The 13,649-nt window shown below is 36.0% G+C and overlaps 1 protein-coding gene across 7 annotated transcripts in view; it reads right to left on the bottom strand.

Moving 5' to 3' along the window:
• The window catches only part of LOC138705761 (uncharacterized), a 209,753-nt gene that overhangs the window by 87,691 nt on the left and 108,413 nt on the right, over positions 1–13,649 (bottom strand). For all 7 annotated transcript variants that reach the window (XM_069834382.1, XM_069834384.1, XM_069834385.1 and 4 more), the window contains 2 exons: positions 10,548–10,669; positions 4,987–5,188 (listed from right to left, as the gene is read on the bottom strand). In XM_069834382.1, coding sequence (XP_069690483.1) covers positions 4,987–5,188; positions 10,548–10,669 — 324 coding nt within the window. The remainder of the gene's footprint in view (positions 1–4,986; positions 5,189–10,547; positions 10,670–13,649) is intronic.

Genomic DNA, 13,649 nt, shown 5'->3' with positions numbered 1-13,649 from the left:
GCGGTCATTTTTTCTTTAGACAACTATACCTCCGTTATTTTCTTGTGTTTCTGATCTCTCTTTCCTCTTTTACTCCCTTCATCTCCTTATCATCTCCTTGTTTTCCTTATATTTCTCTTCTAACTGTCGCCCAATTGTTCTTCTTGTATTTCACATGATCTCGTTACCCTTGTTCTTCTTGTAGTCACATTGTTTTCCTTGTATTCCACCTGTTCTTGTGTTTCTCTACTTCTACATGTTGTCGCCTCTTCTCATTCTCTTCGGCTTGTTCTTCTTGAGTCGCCTTCATCCATTTGTCTTCCCATATTTCTCCTTACTTTCCATTGTACTCATCTTTTCCTTCCTCTCCTTGTACGTCCCTTGTTCCGATTGTCACCCACGTGTTCTCCTTGTATTCCCCTTCTTTTCCTTGTTCTTTTTGTATTCTCCTTGTACTTCTTATATTCCTCTTGTTTTTCTTGTCTCCTTATTCTCACTGTGATTCTCTTCTATTCCTTGTCATTCCCCTATTCTCCTTGACGTGCCCTTATACTACATATGCTCCCTTTATTCTCATCCTATTCACCCTGCTCTTGTTGTTTTCTCTTCTTAACTCTGCAATCCTCATGTTGTCCTTCTCGTCCTCTTATTCTCCTCGTAGTCTCCTAGATCCCTTCGTCTTTGGTTATTTCTCCTTCCATTCTTCTTGTTCTCCTTGTATTCCCCCTTTTCTTCTTATCGTTTCCTTATTCTCATTGTATTGCTATTGTTCTCCTCGTCTCTTTGTTCCCCATGTGATCTTCTTGTTTTCCTTGCATTCTTCCTATTTTCTTGTTTCCTTGCATTTATCTTGTATTCATTGTCTTCCCTTTGTTCTCCTTTTATCCGCCATTTCTCCTTATCATTTCCAATTTCTCCTCGTATTTCCTTATTTTTTCTTGTCTTCATCTTGTTCTTTCTCTTTTTCCATGATTCTCCTTGTCATCTTCATGTTCCACTTTCATTTTCCTTTTTCTTCTTATCGTCTCCTTGTTCTCCTTGTTTCCCCATTTTCTTGTCTTTCCCTTGATCTTCTTGCATTGATCTTATTCTTATTGTATTTCCCTAACATTCATTGTCCATAGGTGATCTCACCTACACATATCTGTGCTTGAGAAATGCATCATAGCAAAGCTATACCAGAGTCAATTTTTTTTTCGGAGCTACCAAACTGCGTGTAATACTGTACAGTGTACACCATCAACAGTACAAGAACTTGTCAACACTAATTAAGTAGGCTTTTTTTAAAAGAGAATCGAAAGGAATTGAAGAGTTCACTGCAAGAATGATGGATGTCATTTTGAATACTTTTTGCAAGAGAAGCAATTGAAAGTTTGAAATGCTTAGCGCTCAAAGCTTAACTGTGATTTTCCGATCATTACTGGACAATGACTCTCAGTGTTAATGCCATATAACTCTCTATGAGCGTATTCCGAATCTCACCGGTGAGCACTCCGATGGCATCACGGTGTTCCGAATTCCATCGATGACGTCATTGATGCTCCACCGGTGTCGCACCGGTGCCATCAACTTGCAGAGGTGGTGGCAGTCTCCGCCAGCCGCCATCAGTGAATCTGATTGGTTCTTGTATAGGGCGGGAATTAGCAGACGAATGACATCGTGCACTGTTGTGTCATGGCGGTGAGTTCTGCTTTAGTTCTGCTGTATTGTTTGTAATGAGCACAACGTAAAAACAATATGTTAATGGCTCATGAGCGAACATGTCAACGGACCAGTTATTACTGCCGGTTCAAGAAATAAGTTGTTTATGATCTCTTTTATTTGAATGGGATGGCAGTACGGAAATTTCGCAAAATTTTGCTAGCGTAGCACAGATAACCACTTACACAGTCGCCATGATAGCATCGATTCTTCCAGCAGTTTTGTTCCTTTTTTTCGTTGCAACGTGACGTCATTGATGCCACCGGACCGGTGAGATTCGGAATACGCTGTATGTACTACCCGTTTCAGCTCACGTTACCCGCGGCGTCTTCGTGAACCATCCGTTACGTCATACACTGTACAGTCGCGAGAGAATATTAGTCTATCAGTCTAGACTAGAGCAGCGTGACGGACGTGTCTACAATCCGTTGAAGCATTTTAATACTGCATTAGTGAATTATGTAGTTGTATTATCATTGAATATACTGTGCAATGAATAGAACGGTACGTATTTATACTCCACTGAAGCATTATAATACTGCATTAGTGATTCATTTAGTTGTAATATTTTTTAATATGCTGTGTATTGAATGAAACGTTTCGTGTTTACACGCCGTTGACGCATTCTAATACTGCATTAGTGATTTATTTAGTTGTAATATCATTGAATACACTGTGAATTCAATCAAGTTCAGTTTAGGTTTTATATAACCGAATCCGTAAGATAGCCTAATATACTGTGTGGAATTTCAGGGAAAGATTGCAATTGTGACAAAATATGGAAACTCCTCCAAAGAAGAAACCATCCCGAAAGTGTACAATTCTCAAAGCAGGAAGATGTAATACTACAATTACATATAGTAAGACAGTAAAAAATTTAGGGGTATATTTAGATTCAAATTTAAATTTTCAAAGTCAAGTGACCTACATATGTAAGAAAACTTTTTCCATAATTCATTCCCTCAAACACTTAACCAATGTTTTACCTCTCAGCCTTAAAAAGAACCTGATCCAAACTTTAGTGATGCCCCACTTCGATTATTGCGATTCTTTATTCACGAACCTAAATACTGATCTTGCCCATAGACTACAGCGTGTTCACAATATCTGCGTTCGTTTCGTTTGTAACATTAGAAAATTCGATCATGTAACACCGTCACTAGAATTGTTGTCTTGGAGTCCACTTAAAGAAAGAAGATTCTTCAACTCTCTCTTATTACTATTTAAAATCATCCACACCTCCACACCCTCTTACCTAGCATCTCGTTTTGTTTACCTTTCACTGCCTCGAACCCGGAACATCTACCTTCTCTCTATTCCTCTGCACAGAACATCCTTCTACTCATCATCTTTCAGCATATCTATTCCACGCCTCTGGAATTCTCTCCCTGACCACGTCAGAGACTGTCGGACAATATCAAAATTCAAATTTAAATTAAAAAATCACATTCTAGTTCGTGGAATTGTTTGTTGAACACATGTCAGGTTGCGCAACTTCACCTTAACCCATGACATATAGTAAATATTGTAACTATGCTGTTGTAAAATTGAAAATTAATAGGTAATGTATTTATTATTATTATTATTATTATTATTATTGCTACTATTATTATTATTATTATTATTATTATTATTATTATTATTATTATTATTATTATTGTCGGTTATCAATAACATCATTGCTATCTCTGTTTTCTTTCTTTTCGTTGTATTAGCTCGATGAGAGCACTATAATGTACTTTTGACTCTGTTGACCCTCTATAGGGTTTTAACTTAATTTGTATCATTTTCATCAGTGTTTGTATTTCTTTTTTGTATTTATATGTGCTATCTGGTAGGATGGAAGAGAAGGCCTTATGGCCTTAATCCTGTCAGATTAAATAAATTATTAGTATTATTAGTATAATTTATAACGTATTGAAATTTTGTAGAGAGGAAAAAAGGGCGGGTCTCATTCTACCTTTAGCAAAAGCAGTAGAAAGAGCAGCAAAAGCCGTTGGGGTACCTACATACTGTCTATAACATTGCAACACGTACTGTACCGTGTTTCCTACCCCCGCAACTCCGCTTGCTGCCCAAGTCACCGTAGTTCTGATGTAAACAGAAACGGTAGCGACATCACTCCGAGAGGTAACGTGAAGTGGAACAGGTAGTACATTCTATATGTCTTAAGCTATGCATTGACAGTCTTGGTTCATTTTAGACAAGAAAGTGACATCCATCATTCTTGCAGTGGACTCGTCAATTATTATAGGGAATGCTACGTATTTGCGATATATATAAGAATCTTACGTAAACAATCATTTTTATACACTGACTACAGTATTACTTCATACTTCATTACCAAAGCTCGGAACTTGGGGACTTGTGTCATTACACGTGGTTAAGCGACCGGTCTCCAATATCAACAAACTCCCGCTTCCAGCACGGAGGTACTGTCAGGTCCGATGGAAGATCATATTGATAGTATTACGGTAGGTTGAAACACGTAATTTTTAGCATATAATATATAATAAAAATAAACATGAGAAATATATCAACTTTATTGTTCTCCTCTGTACATTTTATTACAGTGTATTCGAATATTTCCGAACCCATAACTTCTTCATATGATATGAAACTAGAAAAATTTATTTCCACATCATATGAAGTGACGAGAGCAAACTTAAAACACTGAATGTTTTCACTGTCACTGTTTTCTGGTCGATTTTCAGCCTTGCTAGCTGATCTCGTATCTGAGAAAAATAAGTAGGCCTATATCCTAAATTTTTCTCGAAAATAATTTTCAATTTGTGTGTCACTATTAGGGCAGGCTCCTCTACGACTTGATCCATGGCTATGAACAGATTTTCTACTAATTTAAGGGACTGCAATTTCTTTCAATGAATTCCTCTAATGTTTGTGTGGAGAGTTTATATTTTGTAAGTTCAAAATATAAACTCTCCATTCGAAAACAAATAAGGTATCTCCTCCGAATTGCTCGACGAATTCTGTATCTAAAGTTTAAAAAATGTATTTTTAAACTTCTATAATATCCATTCGAATAACACGTATTTTCTAATTCTTCAAACAGACCGTTTTCCTGTAATTCTCTGAATGCCATTGGCTTCGAAATGACACAGTTTCCCCATCCGTCTTCCTGTTATTCGATGTGACCACTTTCTTAGTACACACGACTATCCCTGAGCACTTGCAGCGTGAGCTTTGTATACATCGTACCTTAACCTTACTCATGCACACGACACACAAGTCCCCAAGTTCCGAGCTTTGTTCATTACACAGATGAAATTCGTTTGCAAGACTTACCTAGACATTTCGTCCTAACTTCTCTTGTGGGCACGAGCTCGCCTTGGTAACTGCTGCCGTCAGGATCTATCAGCACGACCCTGACTCGGTAATAGGTCGCCGGTTCAAGACCTGTGATGTTCGACACTATATCCTCGGTTGTGATGTCCATCGGTCTTAATTCTAACCAGGACTCGCCGACCACTTGTGCAGTACTACTTTTCTGTAAGCAAATAGTATTATGTGCGGGTTACAGGTTCCATTCTCGGCGCCGGAGCGAATTTTTCTCCGTTAACAATAAATTACACAACCCAAGCAAATATACAGAGTAAGCATGCTCCTCTTTGCATGCTAGCTTACATTATTTCTCACTGGACATGTCCTAAACATTTGAAAACATTGCAAGTCACTCTGTATCTGTCTAGCAATTATATGTGACAGTATAAGGAAATGTTCCCCGCTAGCAGACGTAATTAAATTTATTAATGAAGTTGAGGTTTTATCCGAACGAAATAAAAAGTGAAATTGGAAGATATTTATAATAAAAATGTATAAAAATTAATTAAAAATATCTTGAAGTCAAATTTATGATTAAAGAAAAAATTTCATAGTAAATATATGTAGTGCATTTATATTAAATATTAAAATTCTAGTCACTTTCTGTTGATTAAAACTTATTTCGACAAATTAAAATAATCCCTAAGTGCTCCCATCTTCCTATAATCTGTTAAAACGATTCCTAGTTATTCGAAAATTACCTTCATTATGCGTAGTTCCAAGTTGTGTAATTTAAAACATTCCCCTACATTTAAGCTACGTACAACCAAGATCTTACTGTATTTTGTTTTATTGATATCAAAATTAAAATTTCCGAAGCAAAGCTGTGTTGTAGGAAGTTCTGCAAGCTTTTAAACGTAGGACTATGTCTGGGGTAAGACAGAACTCCGCAATCGGTCACTCTCATTTTGTGTAGTTTAGTTTTGACATTAGTTAAGTCTCTATTTCTGTAACATCCACTGAGCAAGTCTTCGCATTGCCTGGTGTAGGTAACAGTGGTCGATTGCAGATTGTGCCTATCCACATCTTATTCCTTTGAGACAGCTGAATGGTACCGGGCTTGTTTCCATTACCACAATTCGACCGTTATATGCTCTGTATCATTTCTGTCTCTTCTGCCGTTAGATATCCTCCGTTGCTGATCTTGGTGAGTGTGGCAGAGAAAGCCACATCGAACTGTTTCATGATTAGGGCTGAAAAAAAGTATTGGTTATAGGTTACGCTGCATCGTACGTAGAGCTCTGTGTTTACAAAGTTCTTATGTGCACGCACGACTGCTTACTGTAGCGGCTGCTTGTACAGTCCGTTCCGTATGAATGAACTCATAATAGAATTTATATTTACAGGATTTCTTATGTTTCAAATTAATTAACTCGGAATAAAAATTAAATTTACAAAACAAAAACTTCATTATCAATTAAGTCAAACACAATTTCCCCGTGTTCTGAATTCAGTTCTCCTATTATCCGTTCTTTGTTGGATTTTTGTTTCGACATTCTGATATAATCTCACGTCACTTAAGCAGGTCTAGTATTGAAAAGAGTCGGATGTTCACTCTCACTGTTCCTTCAGACAGTAGAGACACCCGGCAACGCGACGGATTTTGTACAGTAGAAATTATTTACTACCCTGATATCAATAATTTTTTTTATTATCCAATTTAATAAACCCTATTTCACCCTGAGGTATATTAGGGTTATAGTTGGCATCAAAATACATATTTTATAAACAAAAAACTACAGTAAAATTATAATATAAAATAGTGTCACAGTTACAATTCACATGAATTATGTACAGGGACATCATTTTATTTTTACTTGCATTTTTATTGTACCTGCATTTCTGAATGTACTTCACTCTCACCCCTTCACTAATGTCCTTGCTCCCGTCAGACACACAAATTTACGGCCGCTGTTGCATTCGAAGTCTTCAAGCAGTGAAGTAAACACTGCAGTGTATAGTGTGTTTCATAAATATGATTGCGTTTTCCATAGAAGAAAGAACCTATATTAATAATATCGTACTAAAAAATTATATTCAAGAAACGATAAATTCAATTTCAGAGAATATGGTTCAAAATGTTTTTAATAATATGCGTAGGGTCTACTGAATTGAAGCCTGCATTGTAATGAACGGCAACCATTTTCAGCAAATTGTTTAAAAATTCAGATTAGCTTTTTTTGAATTGAGGTGGCTAGAAGCAAAGGAATGCTAGTGACATTAAATAAAAAATTTCACCGATTTTACGAAAGCTTAAATATTTAAACCCCATTTTCTCAAAAGTAACAAGTGCACTTACAGCCCTTTACTTATGACCCCCTTAATTTAAATGCACTCTCTATATTGTATGATAACATCAATAATTAATTTGCTAAATAAAGTAGACATTACATAACTAACATAGCCACCTGAAAAGTTGAGTTTTTGAAAAAAAAATGTTACTACTCTACTGTAATTTGATAAATTCCGTAAAAGTGATGATCAAACTGAAAATCGTAATATCGTATTTCCCTACAACATAAATGGATACACTACTTTTCTCTCCTCCTATACCTAGTAAAATGATTTGTTTACATATTGCACTAGTAACATCAAACTCCTGTAATGAAAGGGGACAACAGTGTTTCCGAGTATAGCCAGGTTAATGTTAAAAATGTTGGTAAAAATAAAGTGATGTCCCTGTAGAAGAATGCACCTTAATGAAAGAATGGATCCTGTTAAAGATTAATGAGATGTTTGAGGAATAATCAATGCAAAAGATATACAAGAATGTCTAACCGTTTCAGAGTAAATACACGACCTTAAAAATATAATCAATAATGCATTAATATAACAAAGTTTGACATTCACTCTCAAATTAATACTTAATTCATGAATAATGGAAGAGTTAAGAGTAACAAAAGGATATTACAAGCAATGATTTACGGTTACAAGTTAAATACGTGATTAGGAACAAGTACAATGATTAAAATAATAACACAAATAATGACTTATAACTAACGAATAACGAAATTCTTGAAGGGCAATATATAATAATAGGGGCAATACAAAAGATTTAAAAACAAATGTAAACAGTAGAGGAATAGTAGAAAAATTGGCTTAAAATTACAAGTTAAACACATTCTTTTTAAAGCAATAGGTAACAACAAAGAGATATAATATCAATACACTGACTGTAGTTACTGATTAAACACATTATTTTAAAAACAAACACGCAAAGGATCAATAGCTATTTTCTATCAATACTTTTCTTCAGCCCTACTCATGACTCAGGTTAGACAGACAAAACACAGAGAATGTCATACAACTGCTTTCGCGGGCAAATTCGTCCGAAGTTCATAGCTCGATTGGGCGTTCACCGGTTGGGTATTAGTACTGTCACAGGAAAGTCGTACTATATGCAATTAAATAGATTGTATTCTCCATTTAATTTCTCTCTTGCTAATAGTGAACAAAACGAAAAAATTATTACAAAAATTTGAATCACAGAAACCTATGAATATCACTTCATGTCATAGCCACCCATATTTACAGTACCTCTGTTTTCACTATAAACTAAAGCGAATTTCCTCTCTCGCTTGCGATTTTAAACTGGGTGGTATAGGCCTACTCTCGTTTTTGTTCTGCTTCCGACATAATTCTATGTGGTCTTTTCTGAATTTTTAGCCAGGTATCCTTGGCCACCTCTTTTAGCATATTTCGCAATGTTATTTTGCTCCGAATTACTTGGACATGTTTAAAATTTGTACTACTACTCTCAAAAACTGGGTCTCGTAATTCTTGTAATATAACTAGTAGATAAATTGTATTTTTATTCACTGATACCATTGTCTTTAACCTACAGAACGAAATCCTGCAGAAGCATCTCAAGTGGCCCTAAAGGATGGTTGACAATAAAGGGCAACAGAAACGAAAACGAGAACAGTTTTTTTTAAATAAATGTATTTAATATGAGGATTAACAATTTACGAGAAGTAGAGGGGCAGAGAAGGCCTGTTGGTCAATCCTAATTTGTCGTTCTCGTTTGCGATCACAGTCTGCTAGATTCATTCTGTTGTCATCAAAAATATATTTGATCATCGTATATTATGTAGCAAGGAGACCTTCACATAATATCTTATCCATTCATTGCTTGCAACTAACGCAGAAATTTAGTAGAATCACATTCCATATATGCTACGTGTATATGTATGTGACCAGACTACCACGTGAATTGAACTCTTAATTTTATTCTGTGTTTTAAATTTTGAAGTTAGTTAACCTTATTTGTGCTAGCTGGCTTGTATTCATGAGAGAATGCCATTGGTCAAGTATACACAAATAACGTCAGACTGCGTAATATCGACTTTACATATCGTTATTGGCACACATATCGATATAAATAGCCGTTTACGTTCTCGGTTTAGGATAAATCGTAAAACAGCGAACGCCAGTAGGGGAAGTTAGCCCCACCCTCGCCGCTCGGCCCCTCGCTCGCCTGCTCTCTCACTCTCTCGCTCTATTATCTGCCCCGCTTCGGTGGATCACTGCCTACCGCCTCGCACGTATTTCATATTTTACAGCACATCACAACACAATACAACCAAATTAAAGTGCATTAGACAAAAAGACTCACATTGCATTTCTGCGATACGTTATGGCAGTTCCCTTGAACATAAATAGATTCCTTTTCCCTTCTACCACCAACTCGCCTCGGTAGCCGAGCGGTCTAAAGCGTGACCACAAAGCGTGCGTGCGTTTCGCTAGGAAGATACATGGATCGAATACTACCCTCTGCAAAGTCATAAGGAAAAGAGAGAGAGAGAGAGAAAGAGAGAGAGTGGAGAGACAAAGGGAGACAGGACGAAGTTCCTCTTTTGCTTCGTAGATGCCGAATTCACTCTTTTTGTTCCACTTTCCTCCACTAGATGTCACCCCACCCTAAACCCCTATTTCCACTCTTTCCCGCTATAGTGTGTGGTGAGCTTGTAGGGGAAAAGTGGAAAGGGGTCGTGGGCGGAGCTTAGCGATCGCTGTTTTACAATTTGCCCTCGGTTTATTGTGAATAGAAAATCTTCAATTTCACGTTATTCACTTGTTCTCATTCTGGTTCTCGTTCCTGGTTTATTGTGGAGCAGCCTTGTCTCATCCTGCGGCGCAGTGCCAAGATTACTGAAGACGGCCATTTTCGCCGTGCACTCTTGCTCCCCACGCGTCTGGTTCAACAGGTTTACATATTGTTAAGAAGCGACATGCTGTATGTCCTCTAACCGACTGTAAATAAATCATTAACGCGGCTATTATAGTTTCCACACAGTAAGCGTTTCAAATTTTTTACATTTTGAGACATTCGAAGCTCCGTAGGCTACGTACTCGAGGAAGGACGTAGTTATACTACAAACTACAATGAACATAATAAAATTCGGTTTCACGTACGTGCTGAGATAATTATAACTGGTACGTTAATAGTCTTGATTGACATTTATTTAAGGAAGCCATTAAAGAGTCTAATTAATAAAATTGAATCATTTACAGTAATGTCTTACCCTGTATTGAATCTGATAAAATTTTGGAGAGCCAATTCCTTTGGTGTCTCGTAGGCTAACTGCAATTGTCAATTCCGTATATGCAGGACTGATATCTGGAGCCACTAACAGATGTTTGTAAGCTGTAACCAGAAAAAAAAATTGCCAATAAATTGGAGTAAGGCACAGTAGTTCAACGGGGCATGACCCACACCGCCTTATATTATATATAGTAGAGAGACTCTAGAACACAGTTAACTTGAAACCACTTGCCTCTCTCCAATCGGGCACTAAGTTTCGTTCCCTGGTCATGATGAAAGAACACTTTCGTCGTGGTCACATGTGGCCAATTCTCACTAATTTTCCCTTTTAATTTTTGCAGGAGAGTGAATATTCCTGTCCAATTATGGGGTTTTCCCTTCCTTAGATGATCAATCATGTTTATCCCTTTAGAATTGCATTGCATATTCGATTGCAACTCAATTTAAGACGCATTTTCTTTTTAAGACATAGTGCAGAAATTTTTCGTCTTTCGAGTGAAAGAAATTGTGTTATGCATATAGTCTATTGCAAGAGAGGGAAGCAACTAAACCTACACTCCACAGTTATAGGGCCTACTCTTTGTACATGGTATAGAGATCAAGAAATCGGTTTTATTGGTTTTCAGGTGATTTTCATACATAAACGCTTAAAATATATTACTTGTAGGTGTACCGTCTAAGGGAAATTGTGCGTGACCGCACGGACAAAGAAGTAAATCGAAATTTGTTAATATCTAAACTACAAATGCTAAAAAAGTTACATCCATAACTAGATGTAATTTTACATCATTATCAAGCATCATTTAGTAATTGTCATTTTAAAGTGTCAGACATAACTTGTAGGTGAATGCATCTTCCGCAGTTTATTCTTACAGACTGTATGAACAAAATATGTTCCTACATTTGCATATAGTCCACATATCTCAGTTCTCAAAACAAAACTACGTTAGAAAGCTTAAATTTTTGTGTGGGCTTTGGGAACTCAAGTACGATACAAGTAGACAATTATATTATTGTGATACTGACATAATAATTTCAAGTATTTTTATAAAATTATGAATTTTAATTAGAGTTATTTTAGGTCTATACGCTTCTTGTCTATGCGGATGACATGAATACGTTTGGAGAAAATCCACAAACGATTAGGGAAAACACGGAACTTTTATTTGAAGCAAGTAAAGCGATAGGTTTGGAAGTAAATCCCGAAAAGACAAAGTATACGATTATGTCTCGTGACCAGAATATTGTACGATATGGAAGCATAAAAATTGGAGATTTATCCTTCGAAGAGGTGGAAAAATTCAAATATTTTGGAGCAACAATAACAAATATAAATGACACTTGGGAGGAAATTAAACGCAGAATAAATATGGGAAATGCCTGTTATTATTCGGTTGAGGAGCTTTTGTCATTTAGTCTGATGTCAAAAAATCTGAAAGTTAGAGTTTATGAAACAGTTATATTACCGGTTGTTCTGTATGGTTGTGAAACTTGGATTCTCACTTTGAGAGAGGCACAGAGATTAAAGGTGTTTAAGAGTAAGGTTCTTAGGAAAATATTTGGGGCTAAGAGGGATGAAGTTACGGGAGAAGGAGAATGGAGAAAGTTACACAACACAGAACTGCACGCATTTTATTCTTCACCTGGCATAATTAGGAACATTAAATCCAGTCGTTTGAGATGGGCAGGGCATGTAGCACGTATGGGCGAATCCAGACATGCATATAAAGTGTTAGTTGGTAGACCAGAGGGAAAAATACCTTTGGGGAGCCCGAGACGTAGATGAGAGGATAATATCAAAATGAATTTGAGGGAGGTGGGATATGATGATAGAGACTGGATTAATCTTGCACAGGATAGAGACTGATGGCGGGCTTATGAGAGGGCGGCAATGAATCTGCGTATTCCTTAAAAGCCATTTGTAAGTACTGTAGCCTAAGTAAGTGAGTTATTTTAGGTTATCTAGTGAAAAATAAGTATATAGCCTATATTGTTATAATAGCCAATCCTTAAAGAACTATTAGGCTATATTTAATAGTACATTTTAAAGACTATCCTAGTAAGAATTACAAACGAAAACATTGAAGTCTTTCATATAATTTGTTTTAGAGGTGTTTACACTTATATTAATAGACCTATGTGCAAATTTAAAAGTGTTCTTTACACCAGTATGTAATAGTGTGTACAGGAAAACCGATGCTCTTAAAAGTTACGTAGAGCATATCTGCAATTTAAAAATGGGCAGATTTATAATGATTTTGCCATACGTTCACGTACAAGTGTTCTAAAAAAATAAAAACAAAGAGCATAAAAATACATAAAATAAGTAAATAAACCAGCAAAAACAAATAAATAAATAATTTAATTAATTAATTAATTAATTAATTTTTAAATAAAAATAAATGAATAAAAACATGAGCTTGTCACGTTAGGACAATTTTAAAAACGTTTTCATTGCCGCTGTTGATTGATTTGTCTGCTTATTAGGTAAGGTTGCTATCAATGGGCCTGTTCGTTCGATGGGCCGGCTCAAAGAGTTTGTAATACTTACTAGAGACACATACCCATGAGTGGCAGGCAAGAAAAATGTCACAAATTGAATCGGCTAACATCCGCCATTAAAAGGAGTGTTTGCGGCGCAAAATTCGAAAACAGTACCACAATACATTGATGTAGCCTGGTGATAGATACTGTTTTAAACATATTTTACAAATGATGAATTGTAATGAAATAAACATGAATGAGAGAGGATCGCTATATTTATTAAAGTATTATAATGGTTCATCTTTGGCGATATCACCCATATACACTCGGGACAATTATGTGAAATATTGAATAATGGCAATATCAGCATTAATTTTCAGTATTACTAGTATTGTTTTAAGGACATACTAATGGATATTTACTGTAATATTTAAAATAATCTATATTTCAGTCCTTTCATGCAAAGGCGGATGAAGTAGAAAATATTTAATGGTGAAATATGAGATCATAAAAATTCTGGAAACAGATTTAAAATATAATGAGAATAAATTTTATCATAAAACAATCTATTCATTGTGTAGTTGATGACCACCAAGTT

Source organism: Periplaneta americana, chromosome 9, assembly GCF_040183065.1.
Source record: "Periplaneta americana isolate PAMFEO1 chromosome 9, P.americana_PAMFEO1_priV1, whole genome shotgun sequence".
Lineage (NCBI taxonomy): Eukaryota > Metazoa > Arthropoda > Insecta > Blattodea > Blattidae > Periplaneta > Periplaneta americana.
Note: the sequence above shows the minus strand (reverse complement) of the source record. Positions and strands in the feature narration are given on the sequence as shown.